At 32.3% G+C, this 14815-nt stretch overlaps 2 protein-coding genes across 5 annotated transcripts; one reads left to right on the top strand and one right to left on the bottom strand.

Moving 5' to 3' along the window:
• The first annotated feature begins 829 nt into the window (after window positions 1–829).
• Window positions 830–4559, top strand: LOC127120092 (uncharacterized). Of its 4 annotated transcripts, XR_007803087.1 has the most exons (8): window positions 830–1014; window positions 1893–1972; window positions 2061–2152; window positions 2257–2405; window positions 2814–2895; window positions 2983–3128; window positions 3224–3259; window positions 4325–4559. XR_007803087.1 is itself a non-coding variant. In XM_051050487.1 (7 exons), exons 2-6 carry the CDS (start codon window positions 1936–1938, stop codon window positions 3094–3096), a joined length of 474 nt encoding a protein of 157 aa, XP_050906444.1. In that variant the 5' UTR covers window positions 830–1014; window positions 1893–1935; the 3' UTR covers window positions 3097–3128; window positions 4325–4559. The 4 variants fall into 4 exon arrangements, 3 of the variants coding, with proteins under 3 accessions (XP_050906444.1, XP_050906437.1, XP_050906431.1); XM_051050487.1 differs by lacking the exon at window positions 3224–3259; XM_051050480.1 differs by lacking the exon at window positions 4325–4559 and having other exon boundaries at window positions 3224–3547.
• Window positions 4560–8599: 4040 nt separating this feature from the next.
• On the bottom strand, window positions 8600–8989 carry LOC127094348 (secreted RxLR effector protein 161-like). Its single transcript, XM_051033193.1, has one exon. It carries the CDS (start codon window positions 8987–8989, stop codon window positions 8600–8602), a length of 390 nt encoding a protein of 129 aa, XP_050889150.1.
• Window positions 8990–14815: the final 5826 nt, after the last annotated feature.

The raw sequence follows: 14815 nt of genomic DNA, 5'->3' as shown, positions 1-14815 counted from the left end.
CCAGAACTCTCGACAACATCCCTACCAGGTCTGTCGCTCAACCTTCGTAGGATGCTACCATCATTTTCTCTTGTCCTCACTAAAAAAACAAACAATTAAAATATGAAAAAAATAATACAACAGAGTTTAAAAAAAATACTATGTACCGAATTTTCTAAATATTCAGTTGAATATGTGTAATCATCGGACTTTTGAAATGCCAATATAAACCATATGAAATTCCACCGATTTTTTTTGAAAAAATCGATATAACCTATAGATTTCTTCGATAATTTTGAAAAAGCAGTAAGACTTAAAAATTCGATACCGATCTTTCTAAAATTTGATTAATTTCACTTGTTTCTATTCAAAGGATATTTTAACCATATCATCTAAAGTGTGAGGGTGCCCGGTTGAATTTAGGAGATACCATGTTGAATTTAGGATATTGTCACATGTTTGGGCCTAATATTAGGATCCACGTTAGTTAGACATGTATCAGAATTACTTGTGCCGGCATCATTGAAAACCTCTTCATAAGTCTGGGGTGTATGTAACAGATAAAAATTAAATTGAATATTTATTAAAAAGAATATTTATTCCAATTTTAATCTATAGCAAATGATGTGTTGAAATGTAGGTTAGAAAAAATGTGTTCATACCTCTTTTCTATAAGTAAACATATTTTATATTATATATACAAATTAAATTCATACATTTATATTAATATCTGCAAATTAAAATTACAATCACCACTTCACAAATTATAATTATTTTTTATATTTATAAATTTTGAATTTGGAAAAACTAAATATAAATAAATTCCATAAAAAAAATAGTAAACATTAAAATTAAAGAATTTACACTGATAACTATAATATCACATCACAGTTGGAATTGGGGTTGCAGATAACGAAGCACGGCCTTGCCGGAGTCGCACTGAACCCAACTTACAGCCGTAAAACGCTAAATCTCGCCGGAAAATCAGCCGGAATTGGTCGCCGCCAGCCCTTAACAGCGAGAAAATCCGTCCAGGTATTTCATATTGTTTAGAAAAACAAAATTCAGATTTTCGTATGCGCTCGCTAGGATGCAATTCTACTCCGCACCGCGATTGGAGACCTAGGGTTATATCTATCCTAAGTTTGTTTGTTTGATGCATGCTTCTATGATTCATGGATTGATTGATTGTTGGTATTTTGTTGCTCAATCTGCATTTTCATTGTGGTTTGTTAGTAATAAACTTTCTTAGAAGTTTTTGAAAACCCTGTGTAGGTGGTAAACTAAACATGAACCCTATTTAGCCATTGTTTAGTAGTGGCAAATCTATTACGAGACCCACTGTTTAACTGTGAAATTTTGGGGGTCTATGTTGTAGCTCACCTTGCATACCATCAAAGACGGTTCTGATCCAAACCGAGTCGTAGCCTTTTGATTTTCATGCAATGTGAGATGGAGACTTTTTTGATATATTAGAAATAGTTAATGGTATATTGAAAAGTGTCATTGCAAGATATTGTAAAACATTTTTCATATCTTCGAAAGATATATGTTTAAGGTGTAAGACACTTTGAAGATGAGAGTCGATTTCATGAGCTTTCAATTGATTCAAGTTTGTTTTATATCCTTCTTTTTCTGATATGCTTATATTTTGCATCCTATAACTTCTTCTCTGTCAAAATGTAGTTCTAAATTGCAGTTGCAACCGTAGTTGTAGCCACAATATAACAGTTTAAGGTCTCCACAACGACAGTATTTGCTTGCATTTGACTGATATATATAGTGTTGCAGCGTTGCAACAACCACAGCTTAAAACCATGAATATCAATGTTATTGAGTATCATAAGAAAAAACATAAAAAGAAATAGTTTTTCATTTTGAAACAAATTGATGATGTATATAAACTTTTGCAGGTTTGAATCTGTTATGATCAACTAACAAAGATTTGAATCTCAAATGACGATTCTTTCTCTGTTGCCAACAAACTATTCAGGTTTTTTTTCTAACTGTATTGGGTTTTTCTACACATGTGGGCACTAATTTTGCTTCCCGTTTAACTGCATTTTCTTCATATATTGTAGGTTTCCTTCATCAAGGTACTCCTTTTCTTCAATCAAAGTTTCCAACGAGAATTGGTTATCATCACAGAGATGGTTCCGTTACACCACAAATGGTAATTATCATCTCTCCGTATTTTCCCCTCGTTCAGTCCATGGATCTGTGAATGTGTTTGTAGTGGTTATTTATCATTTCAGGTTACATGCTTTGTATTGACAGATTTGTAAAGCCAACAGAACACAAAAATATTCAAACAATATTAGCACCAAGTCTGCGACGTTTGCTTCAAAAAATGACCAGCAGTATATAAGCTATGATGATTCGCCCGAGGAGCCCATTTTGCTAACATTGATCAAAGAATCCTTATGGTATTTGTGAAACTTCAGTTTATCTATCCACAAAGTGCAGTAGTTTAGTTAATCCCTTATTCCGATTTATTGAATACAATAAAAAAATACAAATGACGCGGTCTTGAAACTCTAACGACGATTGATGACATGAAAAACGTAAAAACGGGATGAGTTCATTTTGAGGCAAACATATGTTTTTCTTTGTTTTTGTTAAACCAGCACCGATTAAGTCACCGTCTCATCTGTGAGAACAAGAAGGATTGTTAACTTCTACTTTTGACCAGCGTCATTGATTGTCGTTGGAGTTCTGTGTAATTTTTGTTACTCGTCTACGGTGGAGCACTTTCCCTAATCAGTAAATCACTAATGCTTTTACTGAACTTACTGAAAAAAGAATCATATTTACAAATAGCAAATTTTTTTCAGGGCTTTAAAGTCTTTATTTGTGTTTTTAATCGAGCAACCTAGTCAACTGAAGTATATAGAGTGGCCAAGCTTTAGTAATACGGTATGTCTCATTAGTTTATTGTTATTTTCAGTTACAAATCATAATGTGTTGAATGATTACTTATATATCTTTATGAATCCTTGGCAGCTGAGGACCGCGACACTGACTCTTGTTATTGTGGCGTTTCTTCTTGTTGCATTGTCGTCTGTTGATTCGGCTCTCAGCTACCTTTTGAATTTAGCTCTTCGGAAAAGCACATAACAGTGCAGTATTGCTCATGTTACCATTACTATGTAAGCAGTTTACTTATGGTGTTTGTAATCTGTTTAGGTCCATCCTTGTTAGCATTTTAATTATTGACTCATATTGTGAATTTGAAATGTTTAAGCTATTCAAGTAGCTCTTATCGAAGCCGTGGATTCAGGTGAGGAAATTGGTTGCATTGCATGGAATCTTGGTAACATAATTTCATGCATAGAAACTGTATATTGAAATACATATTTGAGGATTATAAGTTTGAAGTGTAAAAAATCGGTTGTATTAAACTGAAAAATCAATTAAGTTCCGCATCGATTAGTGTGTGTGTGTGTGAAAAAATAGAACTTGAGAGTTATTATTCATATGAATAGTACTCCCTCCGTTTCTTTTTAAGTGTCGTTTTAGCATAAAGCTCTCCAACCAAGATAAATGAATTGTTATAATTTTTTTCCCATTGTACCCTCATTTTAATCCACCATATACTTTCTCTTTCTAAATAAAATTCATTAATATAAGTACTCATTAAATTATTTACTTCAAATAACTAATTCCATAATTCATTAATATAAGTACTCATTAATACATTTTTCTATGTAACATTGGAAGCTATCATTTGAATTTAATTTTTATTGACCAGCCAATACTTTGAATAGGAATGGGAGTTATGTATGGGAATGAGAGTACGTATTAAGAAAGAGAATTTTATGGAAAATGTGGAGTGAGTTATTACATATATTAAGAAAGAAAAATTTATGGAAAATATAAAGTTGAGTTATTTAAATAGTAAGGGTATAATTGATAAATTGTAATATTAAAACATCAAAACGACACTTAAATAGGAACAAAAAAAATCTTCTAAAACGACACTTAAAAAGAAACGGAGGGAGTAATTTTTATGCAAAAGCTGTAATTAAAAAGATTTTGTAATTTTTTTATTTGTAAAAAAATACTAGTATAGGGGTTGAATTAAGAAAATCTCAAATTTTAAACCTATTTCACTTCAATTATTGCATATATCTTAAAAATTTGTCATTCTTTATCCACACTGTTCTTGTATGGCTAAAACACCACATGGGCTGTATTTACTTGGATTGGGTCAATGGGCTTTTGTTGCTAAATATAGATTTTTTTTTTACAGATGGATGTGTCTCCATTTTTGTTAGAATTTTTAGTAAATTGTCTATTTCATTTCTGAATTTTAGTCTTCTCACCTATTCTTTTTTTTTTATAGGAGGGAGGCTATTAGGTCAAATTACAAACCAGTAGGACGATAAAAATAAATAGTAGCACCATGTTATCATAAAAGATTAAGACAACTCAAGAGAAGGTGGTGAAGAAGAAAATGAAAACCCTGCATCTTCTGCTTATAAATGAATAGCCTTGCACCTATTTTTTTCTTCATATAATACAAATAATAAATACTATTTCTGATCCTTAATATAAAAAAAGTTTATTTTTTACATTCATTGAATAATCAAGGAATATGAACTATATTTAGTTTAAATATATTTATTCTTCAATAAATCTAAAAAAAAAATTTTTTTCTTATATTAAGGACTATAAATAATTTGTAACGTATACAATATATGTTCTGACCGTCTAAGATGCTTTTTTTTTTTTATCTAGCAGTTTAATGGTTAGTTTCATCGATTAAAAGTGAATTAGTAAGATGTTTCAAATTTAAATTTGTATCCATGCAATAAGATGCCATTAAATATTTATCTATTGAATTGACTTAACGGGGTTTTTGTATATATCGTTGGATTCTTTACTCATGACATCTGAGAAGAATTGTAGGAAGAATTGTAGGAAATCGTTCGATAAGCCTTCTCACTACTATTTGAAAATCATATCCAACGATCAAGAAAATTTTCACGAACTCTTTCATTTCATATCAATTTATTCTTCTACTTACAAAGCAAATAACATTTCCTATTGATTTCTCCTCTATCCTATAGAGCTGGACCTATTATGATTCTTTCTGAATTATCCATCGCATATGATGTTCCCAAGGACTAGCAAAATCGAAATAGCAAAAATATTGGTCTCCAATCACATCCCTCCTGGAAAGACACCTGGTCTCCAATTTGCAGATGAATGTCTTTCATCTTATTCCTTCCTCATTGTTTGAGTTTAATTTTAAGCAGGTTTTCCCAGTCGTACCGTTCGTAAATTTCTTCCGGTCTCCGCCAATTCTTTTTGAATTTCATTTTGCTTCTATTGTCTTGCTGAACTTCTTCTTCTGTTGAGGCTTTTACAGGGGTTTTTGCTAATCTCGATTCAGAATGCTTTCTCATAAAAATATTAAATCTCTCTTTTTTTTCCATTCACCGAGACAAGCACAAGACAATGCTTGGAGATTAGATCTTGTCTTCTTAGGATAGACATGAAGTCAAGTAATAGCAGTATTCTTCTCTCCTATATCTTTCGTTGTTTTTTAATTATGTTAAATATAACATCATCATTATGAACTTTTCATATGGAACGAACAAATCACCCCTATACTTACACTTACCTCTAAAAAAGGAATTAAAAAACACCCTAAGATCATTATAAATAATTTAACTGTCACCTAAACCACTTGAGAGTTAAAAAAAAGAGATGAATAACCTTCTCAACCAAATTTAAGTTAAATGTTTATTAGTAAAGTTTAAATATTGTGATGATAGCTTAAATGTTCACATTTATAGTTTCTTATCAAGTTTTTGACTTCATTCTTTTTTTATATTGAATAAGTTTGTTTGTGAAAAAAGTTTGTTTGTTAAAATAAAAAGAAAATTTTCTTTTGTTTCGACTCGAATAAAAACAAGTGATAACTTATTTGTTGAGTTATGACATATTTGACTTGATTTGACTCTCATTAACAAAGCAACAATTATAGTTTTTGGCTTAAAACACCAATAATGTAGTACAAATAAAAACATGAATATTGGTTAAGATTCCTCTAGTTATGCATCCCTTGATATGCAAAAGTCACAAACAGTTTTCTAGTTTTCATAACCAGTAATTTAAATAGAACTACTACACTTCTTAATGACCCGTTATCTTTAATGCACATTTTTTATAAAATTCAATACAATAACAGAAACCTGATCATTCCCCTCAAGAAATTCAATCAGTGATTGATTCATAAAAATGCAAAAGACAAACCCACAAAACCCATAACCAAAACAAAAAAATCATAATAGCCATATCAATAGGAACAGGACACTGATTGCTATGTTGTCTCAAATTCACCAGAAAATCATGTTGAATCAAGCAAACTATGCAACATAGATTTCATGAAATTTATGCTGAATAAAGTAATGTCTAGTACATTGAATGAAACTTTGTCAGTTTTGGACTGTTTCTACAAAATTATGCAAAGACTTTTCTGAAATTTTAAATTACTACTAGTGCTTTTTATTCACCAAAATAGATCAAAATCATGTTTGAATATTTGAATTTTCAAGAGATATTCATATTCATATGACAATTACAATTATAACTATATATTTAACGTAAAGAGAAAAAAAAAAACATAACCTAAAATTGTAACTTGTTACTTACTCTAACGGTCGAAATCGTTTATTTGAGTGACTATATGCTCCTTTTGACTCCGATTTCTTATCGCGGATCGAAATGAACACAATTCTTTTTCTTTACCATACAAACTCTGATCTTGATGCACAAAAGTTCACTATCATAACCAAGATAGTTAAGGGCATTTATTATTCATATGGAGTTATGAACAAACAAATGTACAAGACTAGGAACAACTTTTTGAGGATGTTTTTGAAAATTGTTAACTAAAAGGAAAGTTTGTTACTTGTTGTGTACCGATAAAAAGTGGTAAGTGGCACACATGCATTTGTTTATTGTTGCCAGCATCATTAAAATTACTATTGGCAAAAGTGAACATTGTTATCATGGTAACATCAATCATGTTTATGGTTTTGAGTCATGTTCTTTTACTTTATTCACTTTTTTGGGTCCCACAATCAATCATTCAATATAGAATTTGTTAAATCAAAACACCGTAGCATATGGGGACACATTCCAGAAAAGTGAAAGAAAAAGCTTACATTATCATGATTGTGCTATGTGTATTCATTTATGTGTCTTTACAAAGTCTAAGGAATGGGATAAAAAGGCTAAAAGATTGAAGGAAAAAAAGAAGAAAGAAATGAGGATAAATTTGAAACATTATTGATGTATAAATTTTTATATAGGAAACAATATAATTTTGATTTTAGAAGTTGATATGGTTAAAATTAAACGTTTTTATTAATATGATAATTATGATTCATTGTCGATTTAAAAAGAATTCAAATTGACTAGTGAATCTTTACTATCCGAAAACTATTTAACATGATAATTTTGAATAAAGATGGATTTGAATTTGATTTATTAATTCTTTCAAATTATTATGGATGTCAATATGTTGGGTCTGATATCTGCATTAAAATTTCATTGTTCAAAAATACTTGGAAAAAATGGAAAAATCACTCTTAATTTAACTAAAAATTTATGATTCGAATATATCCTTAAATATATCAGTGATAAATTTGTTTAAAAAGAACTTCGATGTTTATTCTAGAAAAAATTTTTATTAAAAATTATAAAACAATTCTCTCTCTATGCCATATTAGGTATTTAAGTGGTGGATGAGACATATCTACTTAATCCTCTCTTCCAAATACAATTATACATTCCTACTCTTATCATACTCGTATTAAGGCCGTTTAAAGTTTTTTGAAATCCTGTATAAATTAGTCAAAATTTAATCTAATAAAATAAATATTTTTTTTTTTATTTAAGTGTGATTTAATCATGTTAATATTTTATGAAACTTTATTTAATTAAAATTTAATCGTAACAAATTTTGAATTATATGCAGTAGCCAATCTTAAACGCTTTTAAAGACGACCCTTGTTAGTGCATAAGTATTTGGATGAGGAAGGAATGAGAGAGAGAAAGAAAGAGTGAAAAGTAATTGTATTAAAAAAGTTAAAAATTGAATTACACTATACATGTATATATACAAGTAGGTTACTTGCACTTCAAGTAACTAACATAACAAAACTAACTAACTAACTTGGATTATATCACAACATACCCCCTCATAATTCAAGTTGCTAAACACAAGCTAATAATAATCGATCTGAAATATTCATAATTTCTTTCTAAAAGTTAGGGATTTGTTGATCTTCAATCCTTTGGTGAAAATGTCAACCAACCGTGCTTCAGTTGAGCAATGCCTCACTTCAAGTTCATCTTGATTTACCTTCTCCATTATGAAGTTAAATCTAGCTTCAATGTGCTTACATCTTCCACGCAAAGCTTGATTATTTACAAGATTAATGATTGACTTAATGTCGATCTGTAGCACCAGAGATTTCTTTACTTCGATCTCCATCTCATCCATCACATATCTAATCTAGATTGCTTGGCAAGTAACATAAGATCATGCTATATACTTAGCCTTACACGATGATAATGCCACCACAAGTTACTTTCTTGAGCATCATGAGATTGAAACACCAAATACTTGAAAGAAATAGCCAGTTGTGCTTCTTCGATCTTCCTTATCTCCACACCAATCAACATCTGAATAACAATTACTCATAGCTTCTTTGCTTTCAGAATCTCGTGGAAACATGATTGCATAATTTATTGATCTTTTTTGGTATCTCAGGATTCTTCTTGCAGCTTTCATGTATGATACCTTGTGTTCATCCATGTATTTGCTTACCAAGCTGACTGAGAAATCTATATCAGGCATGCTATTGCACACATAACTCAGAGATCCTACAATTTGTTTGAATAAATTGACATTGACCATGTCCTCCTCTTCACGCTTCTCTAGTTTCAGATTTGGTTCGAAAGGTGAGGATGCAGGATTCGAACCAACCATCTTGAATCTATTGATTATTTCTTTGACATACTTCCTTTGATGCAGAACCATACCTTGCTTGGTAATTTGAAATTCCATGCCTAAGAAATACGACAAGTTTCCCAGATCTTACATTTCAAATTCCATCTTCATTAGCTCTTTGAATTTGACAATTTCTCTATGCTATTATCAGTTACTAGCAAGTCATCGACATATAAGCAGATGACGGTTATATCTTGTGCCATAACCCATAGATAGACACCATACTCAGACATGCATTTGATGAATCCCAATTTAACCAAACATGAGTCGATTTTCTCGCTCCATTCTCTAGGTGTATGTTTGAGACCATAAAGGGCTTTTATGCAACTTGAACACTTTCCTTGCATCCTCTTGTATCATAAACCCAAGAGGTTGTGTAACATACATAACTTCATCTAGAGGACCATTCAAAAATGATGATTTCACATCTAAGTGAAATATCGACCATCCTTGCTTGCATGCCAAAGCTACCACCAATCTGACAGTCTCAAATCTTGCTATTGATGCATATACTGCAGAATAGTAGAGTCCTACTCTCTGAAGAAATCACTGAGCTACTAATCTTGCCTTATGTCTTGCAATCTACCCATCATAATTGTGATTCAACTTGAACACCCATTTTACTTCTATAGCTTTTGTATGTGATGACAATTCGACTAGCTCCCGTGTATTTTTTCTTTGAATAACTAGTAACTCATTGACCATAGCTAACTTCCATTGTTTATTCTTTAAGGCATCACTATAGTTCATTGGTTCAACACCTACAAGTAAAGCAAAATGAACCACATCTCCATCTGGTGTGACTTCATCATCATAACCACTTCACAGTCTTGACGCCTTGCTGTGAAAACTCTGGTTATTTGAGGTATTTGGCTTATGCTAGTTACACCATCTTTATTATCTGATTCGACTTCGACTGTGACTCGAATGTCATTAAATGGACTTTCTTCATGCTCACTACTTTCGTCATCAATGCCATATCTCATCAATGGCATGTGAGTTGCATCACCTGAAATTTAATCATAGGAAGAGTTCTCACCAATTATAATGTCTCAACTCATCATGATCTTATCATTGAATGGATTGAATGACATGTATGCTTCAGTCTTGTGATATTCTACCAGAATCATAGATTCACTTTTATCACCAAACTTGCTTCTCTTGCATCAAGAACATGCTTGTAGCAAATAGAACCAAAGACCTTAAGATGAATGACTTATGGTTGTTTGCCACTCCATACTTCTTTAGAAACCCTGTGTCTTCAGTTTCTTGGTATGGCACTTGTTCATAATATAAATAGTAGCGGTGACTGCTTCACCCCAGGATTTTGGCCAATTCTTTTGCTTTAACATCTATCTAGCCATATCCAATATGGTCTTGTTTCTTATTTCCTCTATTCCTTATGTTGAGATATGTAAGGAAACTATCTCATAGTCAATACCATGTTCTGCACATAACTCCTCAAATATCTTGGATGTGTATTTGCCACCTCTTTCTGTTCGTAGAATCTTGATCTTCTTTTCACTCTGGTTTTTTACAAGCATTTTAAATCTCTTAAAGATTACAAATACTCCGCCTTTGTGCCTGATCGCATAAATCCAAATCTTTAGACTTTACTCATCTATAAATGAGATAAAGTGTTGGTTTCCACCAATGGTATGATCCTCAAATGGGCCACATACATCTGTATGTACCACTTCTAGTATGCATGATGATTTTATTGGCATAGTCGAAACGAAAGATTTTCTGGATTTCTTCCCTACTAAGAAACCTTCATAGAGTTTGTTGGGCATCACAAGACTTGGTATACCAGTTACCATATCTTGAGCAATCAGTTAATTGAGTTACCTAAAATTCAAATGGTCAAACCTCAAATGCCATAACAACCTATGCTTGTGGTCGACAACTGTTTTTAGGCATTGTACTTTAGTCGAACTGATCATGGTCTTAAATGTCTTATTCTCTGATAGGGGAGATTTTAAGACCAAATTATTTTGGATGTTGAACAATTATAAAGCTCCATCTTTGATAACCACTAAAAACCTTTTTCGGCTAGTTGTTTAAAACTTAGCAGAGTACATCTTTAATCATAACTTTTTCTTCATTAATTCTTTGAATAAATATATTTCCAGTACCTTCTGTAACATCCTAAACCCCGCACATAATTTATCGTGTAAATTAAATATAAAATAAAACCACATAGGGTGTCACACATTCATAACACACATGACCTACTCCGTAACACGGGTTTCAACATTGAATTTCAATATACACATTTGTAATAAGGATGTTTACACGACATCCCACTTATCTGAATCATACCTGGCATGTTTACATGACATCTATCGCATCAAATCGGTATTATATATTCACATAATAAGACATTCATAACTTGTCACTGCATGCTCACTTCCATTTTAAAGTATCATCGCAGCGGAATTATCATCACAATTATGGAAGATAAAGCAAGTAATAACATCTAGTCTCAACTTCAATTGTAATAAAAAAAATAAGAGAGTTGTAATCAATCAACTCAACATCTTAAGAATTCTCAACAACAAAATTAGTCTTATAACTTCAACATGATCAGACATAAGGAATAAAATAAGCGTTTAACCCAACCCGATGTTACATGATCAGAGCAAGGTACCACTAGTAAAAGCGACAAAATAAAGAAGTAATCCAAGAGCTAACTTCCACTTACTTTAGAAATAATACTCTTGAGTATCTGCACGATGTCCATGTAAAGGCAACATTCAAACAGAAGGGGTGAGAATCCATTTCAATAATAACGATATAGAATGAAGAATAGAGTATAACATTTACACAATCATGCACAACAATCTATCACATTCTTACATCCAAATCATAATCAACATCATACACGACAACATCTCAATTATGATCAACATCATACAAAACCACATCTCAATTACCATTATATCATATGCAACAACATCTCATCCAACAACGCATCAACATCAACCAATACAAATGCAACACTTATGCAATGTACTCAACACCGACTTGACATGCATGTGGTACCAAGTATGAACACTCAGGTTCATCTCACTCCATGATCCCTACCATAGGATTGATTCCCTCTTGGAACCGGAGCACACCAAAATAGTTACCATCACCATAGGTGACGCTTCACTAATCCCCCATAATAGGAATTAGCTACTCGCACCCAATCTATCACAATGGAATCGAGGCTCACCAAAAATCGTTACCATCAACATAGATAACACTTCACTAATCCCTCATAATAAGAATTAGCTACTCGCACCCGATCCATCACCATAGAATTGAGGCTCACCAAAATTGGACGGAAGCCCGTACATCAAGATGCATGACTCTCAAATAACATGCATGAGCACAACAAGGTTCACCTAAAGGATCCCCACACACATCTCATCATTTATACATCACATCATTCATCATACAACAATCAATTCATGTTACCACATGAATAATATCAACAAACAACATCAATTTGTCAACATCTTAACATCATCGACATAACAACATAATTATCACAACATAATATTACAACAATGCAACGATTCATCAACCAAACGTATAAACCAATACATTTATTAACATAGTAGGCATGTGAATATTGTTAAAACATCTCAAAAATCACTACCATGTTATAGGTCTGAGCATTAACTTTCTAACGCTTCAAACGACATCAAAATCGGACTTACGGAATAAAAGTTATGACCAAAATCGTCGGGATATGTCAACAATTCATTAATCGAATGTATGAACAAAAACTTCACCAAAACTGTAGGCATAAAAATAATAGTCAAACAATTCACTTATCACCACCATGTTATATCTCTGAGAGTCAGCTTTCTAATGCTTCAAACCTCAACCCAAAGTTATTCACGAGTTAAAAGTTATGATCAAAACCGTGCACGAAGGCATTACTAAAAAGTTGTTGTTTTCTAAAATTTCCAACACAATTTTCATCTTCTTCAACCCCAAGAACGTCCATGAAATAATCACCAAAATTATTTTATCCTTGAAGCAAAGTTATATTCCTCTATTTCAGATATCCAACGCTTCAAATGGAACTCGATTTAAACTTACAGATCAAAAGTTATGGCCAAAACGATTTCGACCGAAAAACACAAAAAAGGCTCCCGCGCTGAGCGCAGTCGTGATAGAAAGAATGCAAAATTTTCTGCATTTTACATCGTTGGAGGCCTTCCGAACCTCCGATTTCGATTCCATAAAAAGACAAATGCTCATAAAATTACAACTTATGCAATACTATAATTATCTAAAGTTAATTTACAATTTTAACACAATTAAATCATCTAATTATTATTTTAAGATTATGCCTAAAACCTTCAAAATTGTAACAATGGTGAATATAGGTTCAATCATCAAAACATAAATAATACACACATATAAGGCATATGAAATTCATCATATAATCATCATATAACAACCATCATAGCATCCAAATTCGAAACTATGAATCAAAACACCCAACCCTAAGGAGGTTAAGGGTTCATCCATTTTACCCTTCTACCATACCCTTTATTATTGGAACAAGTTCTCACCCTTACCTGAATTCCTTGCAAAAATTCTGAATTGAAACCTTCACTCTCTTTTCTTGATCACCTTTCCTATTTCCTATTTGCTCCTTTTTCTCAAATGTCACGTACTATGAAAATCTCCCTAAACCTAGGTTCCTCTTAACTTTTTATATTTAGGGTAAACTTTTCCAAATCACCAACTTGGCCCAAACTTAATTATCTCATATTCCTTCCTCCCACTAACTTTATCAATTTCTCATATTTGGCATAATTATTCTATCTTTACTAATTAATATAATAAAAATAAATAAAACTTTATTTTTAATTATCAAAACAAATCTAAATTATTCTACTTACTTCTATCATCCCTCTATACCCCTAACTCAAGGATACATAATCCGCCAACACCTAACCATAAAATAAATCACCAAAATCTATAATTAAAACAATTAAAATATAATAAAATATCTAATAAAAAAACTTAGTGTTACAACTCTCCCTCACTTAAGAATTTTTTGCCCTCGAAAATTACCTGAGAAAAACAGAGTCGAATACGACTCCCTCAGCTGCTTCTCATGCTCCCAAGTCATGCTCCCACCAGCTGGTCCACCCCAAACTACCTTCACTAAGGCAATCTCTTTACCATGATTCTGCTTCACTTTCCAATCCTCTTTCCTCACGGGTGATCCATCAACAGTCAGATTATCTCCCACCTGCAAATCATCCACTTGGATCACATGAGATGGATCCGAAATATATCTCCTCAATTGAGACACATGAAACACATCATGAAGATTATAAAGCGGCGGCGACAAAGCAATCTGATAGGCCACCTCTCATATCCTCTGTAAAATTTGGTATGAACCAACAAAATGAGGCATGAGCTTTTGGTACTTCAAAGCTCGACCAACACCAATTACATGTGTAACTCTCAAAAACACGTGATCTCCATCTTGGAACTCAAGTTCTCTTCTCCTATTGTCATGGTAACCTTTCTAATAACTCTGTGACGCTTTCATCTTTTCTTAGATCATCTTTATCTTTTCAGTCGCCTAGTGAATAATCTCAGGTCTGAGCACAACACTCTCGCCTGACTCATACCAATATAAATAAGTTATACACCTCCTATCGTACAATGCCTCATATGGTCCATTCTGATACTAGAATAGAAACTGTTGTTGTAGGTAAACTCAATCAACGACAAGTAGTTGTCCCAAGTACCTCCTTGTTCTAACACACAAGCCCTTAACAA

Source organism: Lathyrus oleraceus, chromosome 1 (assembly GCF_024323335.1).
Source record: "Lathyrus oleraceus cultivar Zhongwan6 chromosome 1, CAAS_Psat_ZW6_1.0, whole genome shotgun sequence".
Classification (NCBI taxonomy): Eukaryota; Viridiplantae; Streptophyta; class Magnoliopsida; order Fabales; family Fabaceae; genus Lathyrus; species Lathyrus oleraceus.
The sequence above is the reverse complement of the archived record's forward strand: the minus strand, read 5'-3'. Positions and strand labels throughout refer to the sequence as shown.

Coding starts and splice junctions, on each gene's coding strand:
- LOC127120092 (XM_051050487.1), top strand. CDS start 1,936: ATGACGATTCTTTCTCTGTTGCCAACAAACTATTCAG. Junction 1,973..2,060: donor GTTGCCAACAAACTATTCAG/GTTTTTTTTCTA, acceptor CATATATTGTAG/GTTTCCTTCATCAAGGTACT. Junction 2,896..2,982: donor GGCCAAGCTTTAGTAATACG/GTATGTCTCATT, acceptor AATCCTTGGCAG/CTGAGGACCGCGACACTGAC.
- LOC127094348 (XM_051033193.1), bottom strand. CDS start 8,989: ATGGTTGGTTCGAATCCTGCATCCTCACCTTTCGAACCAAATCTGAAA.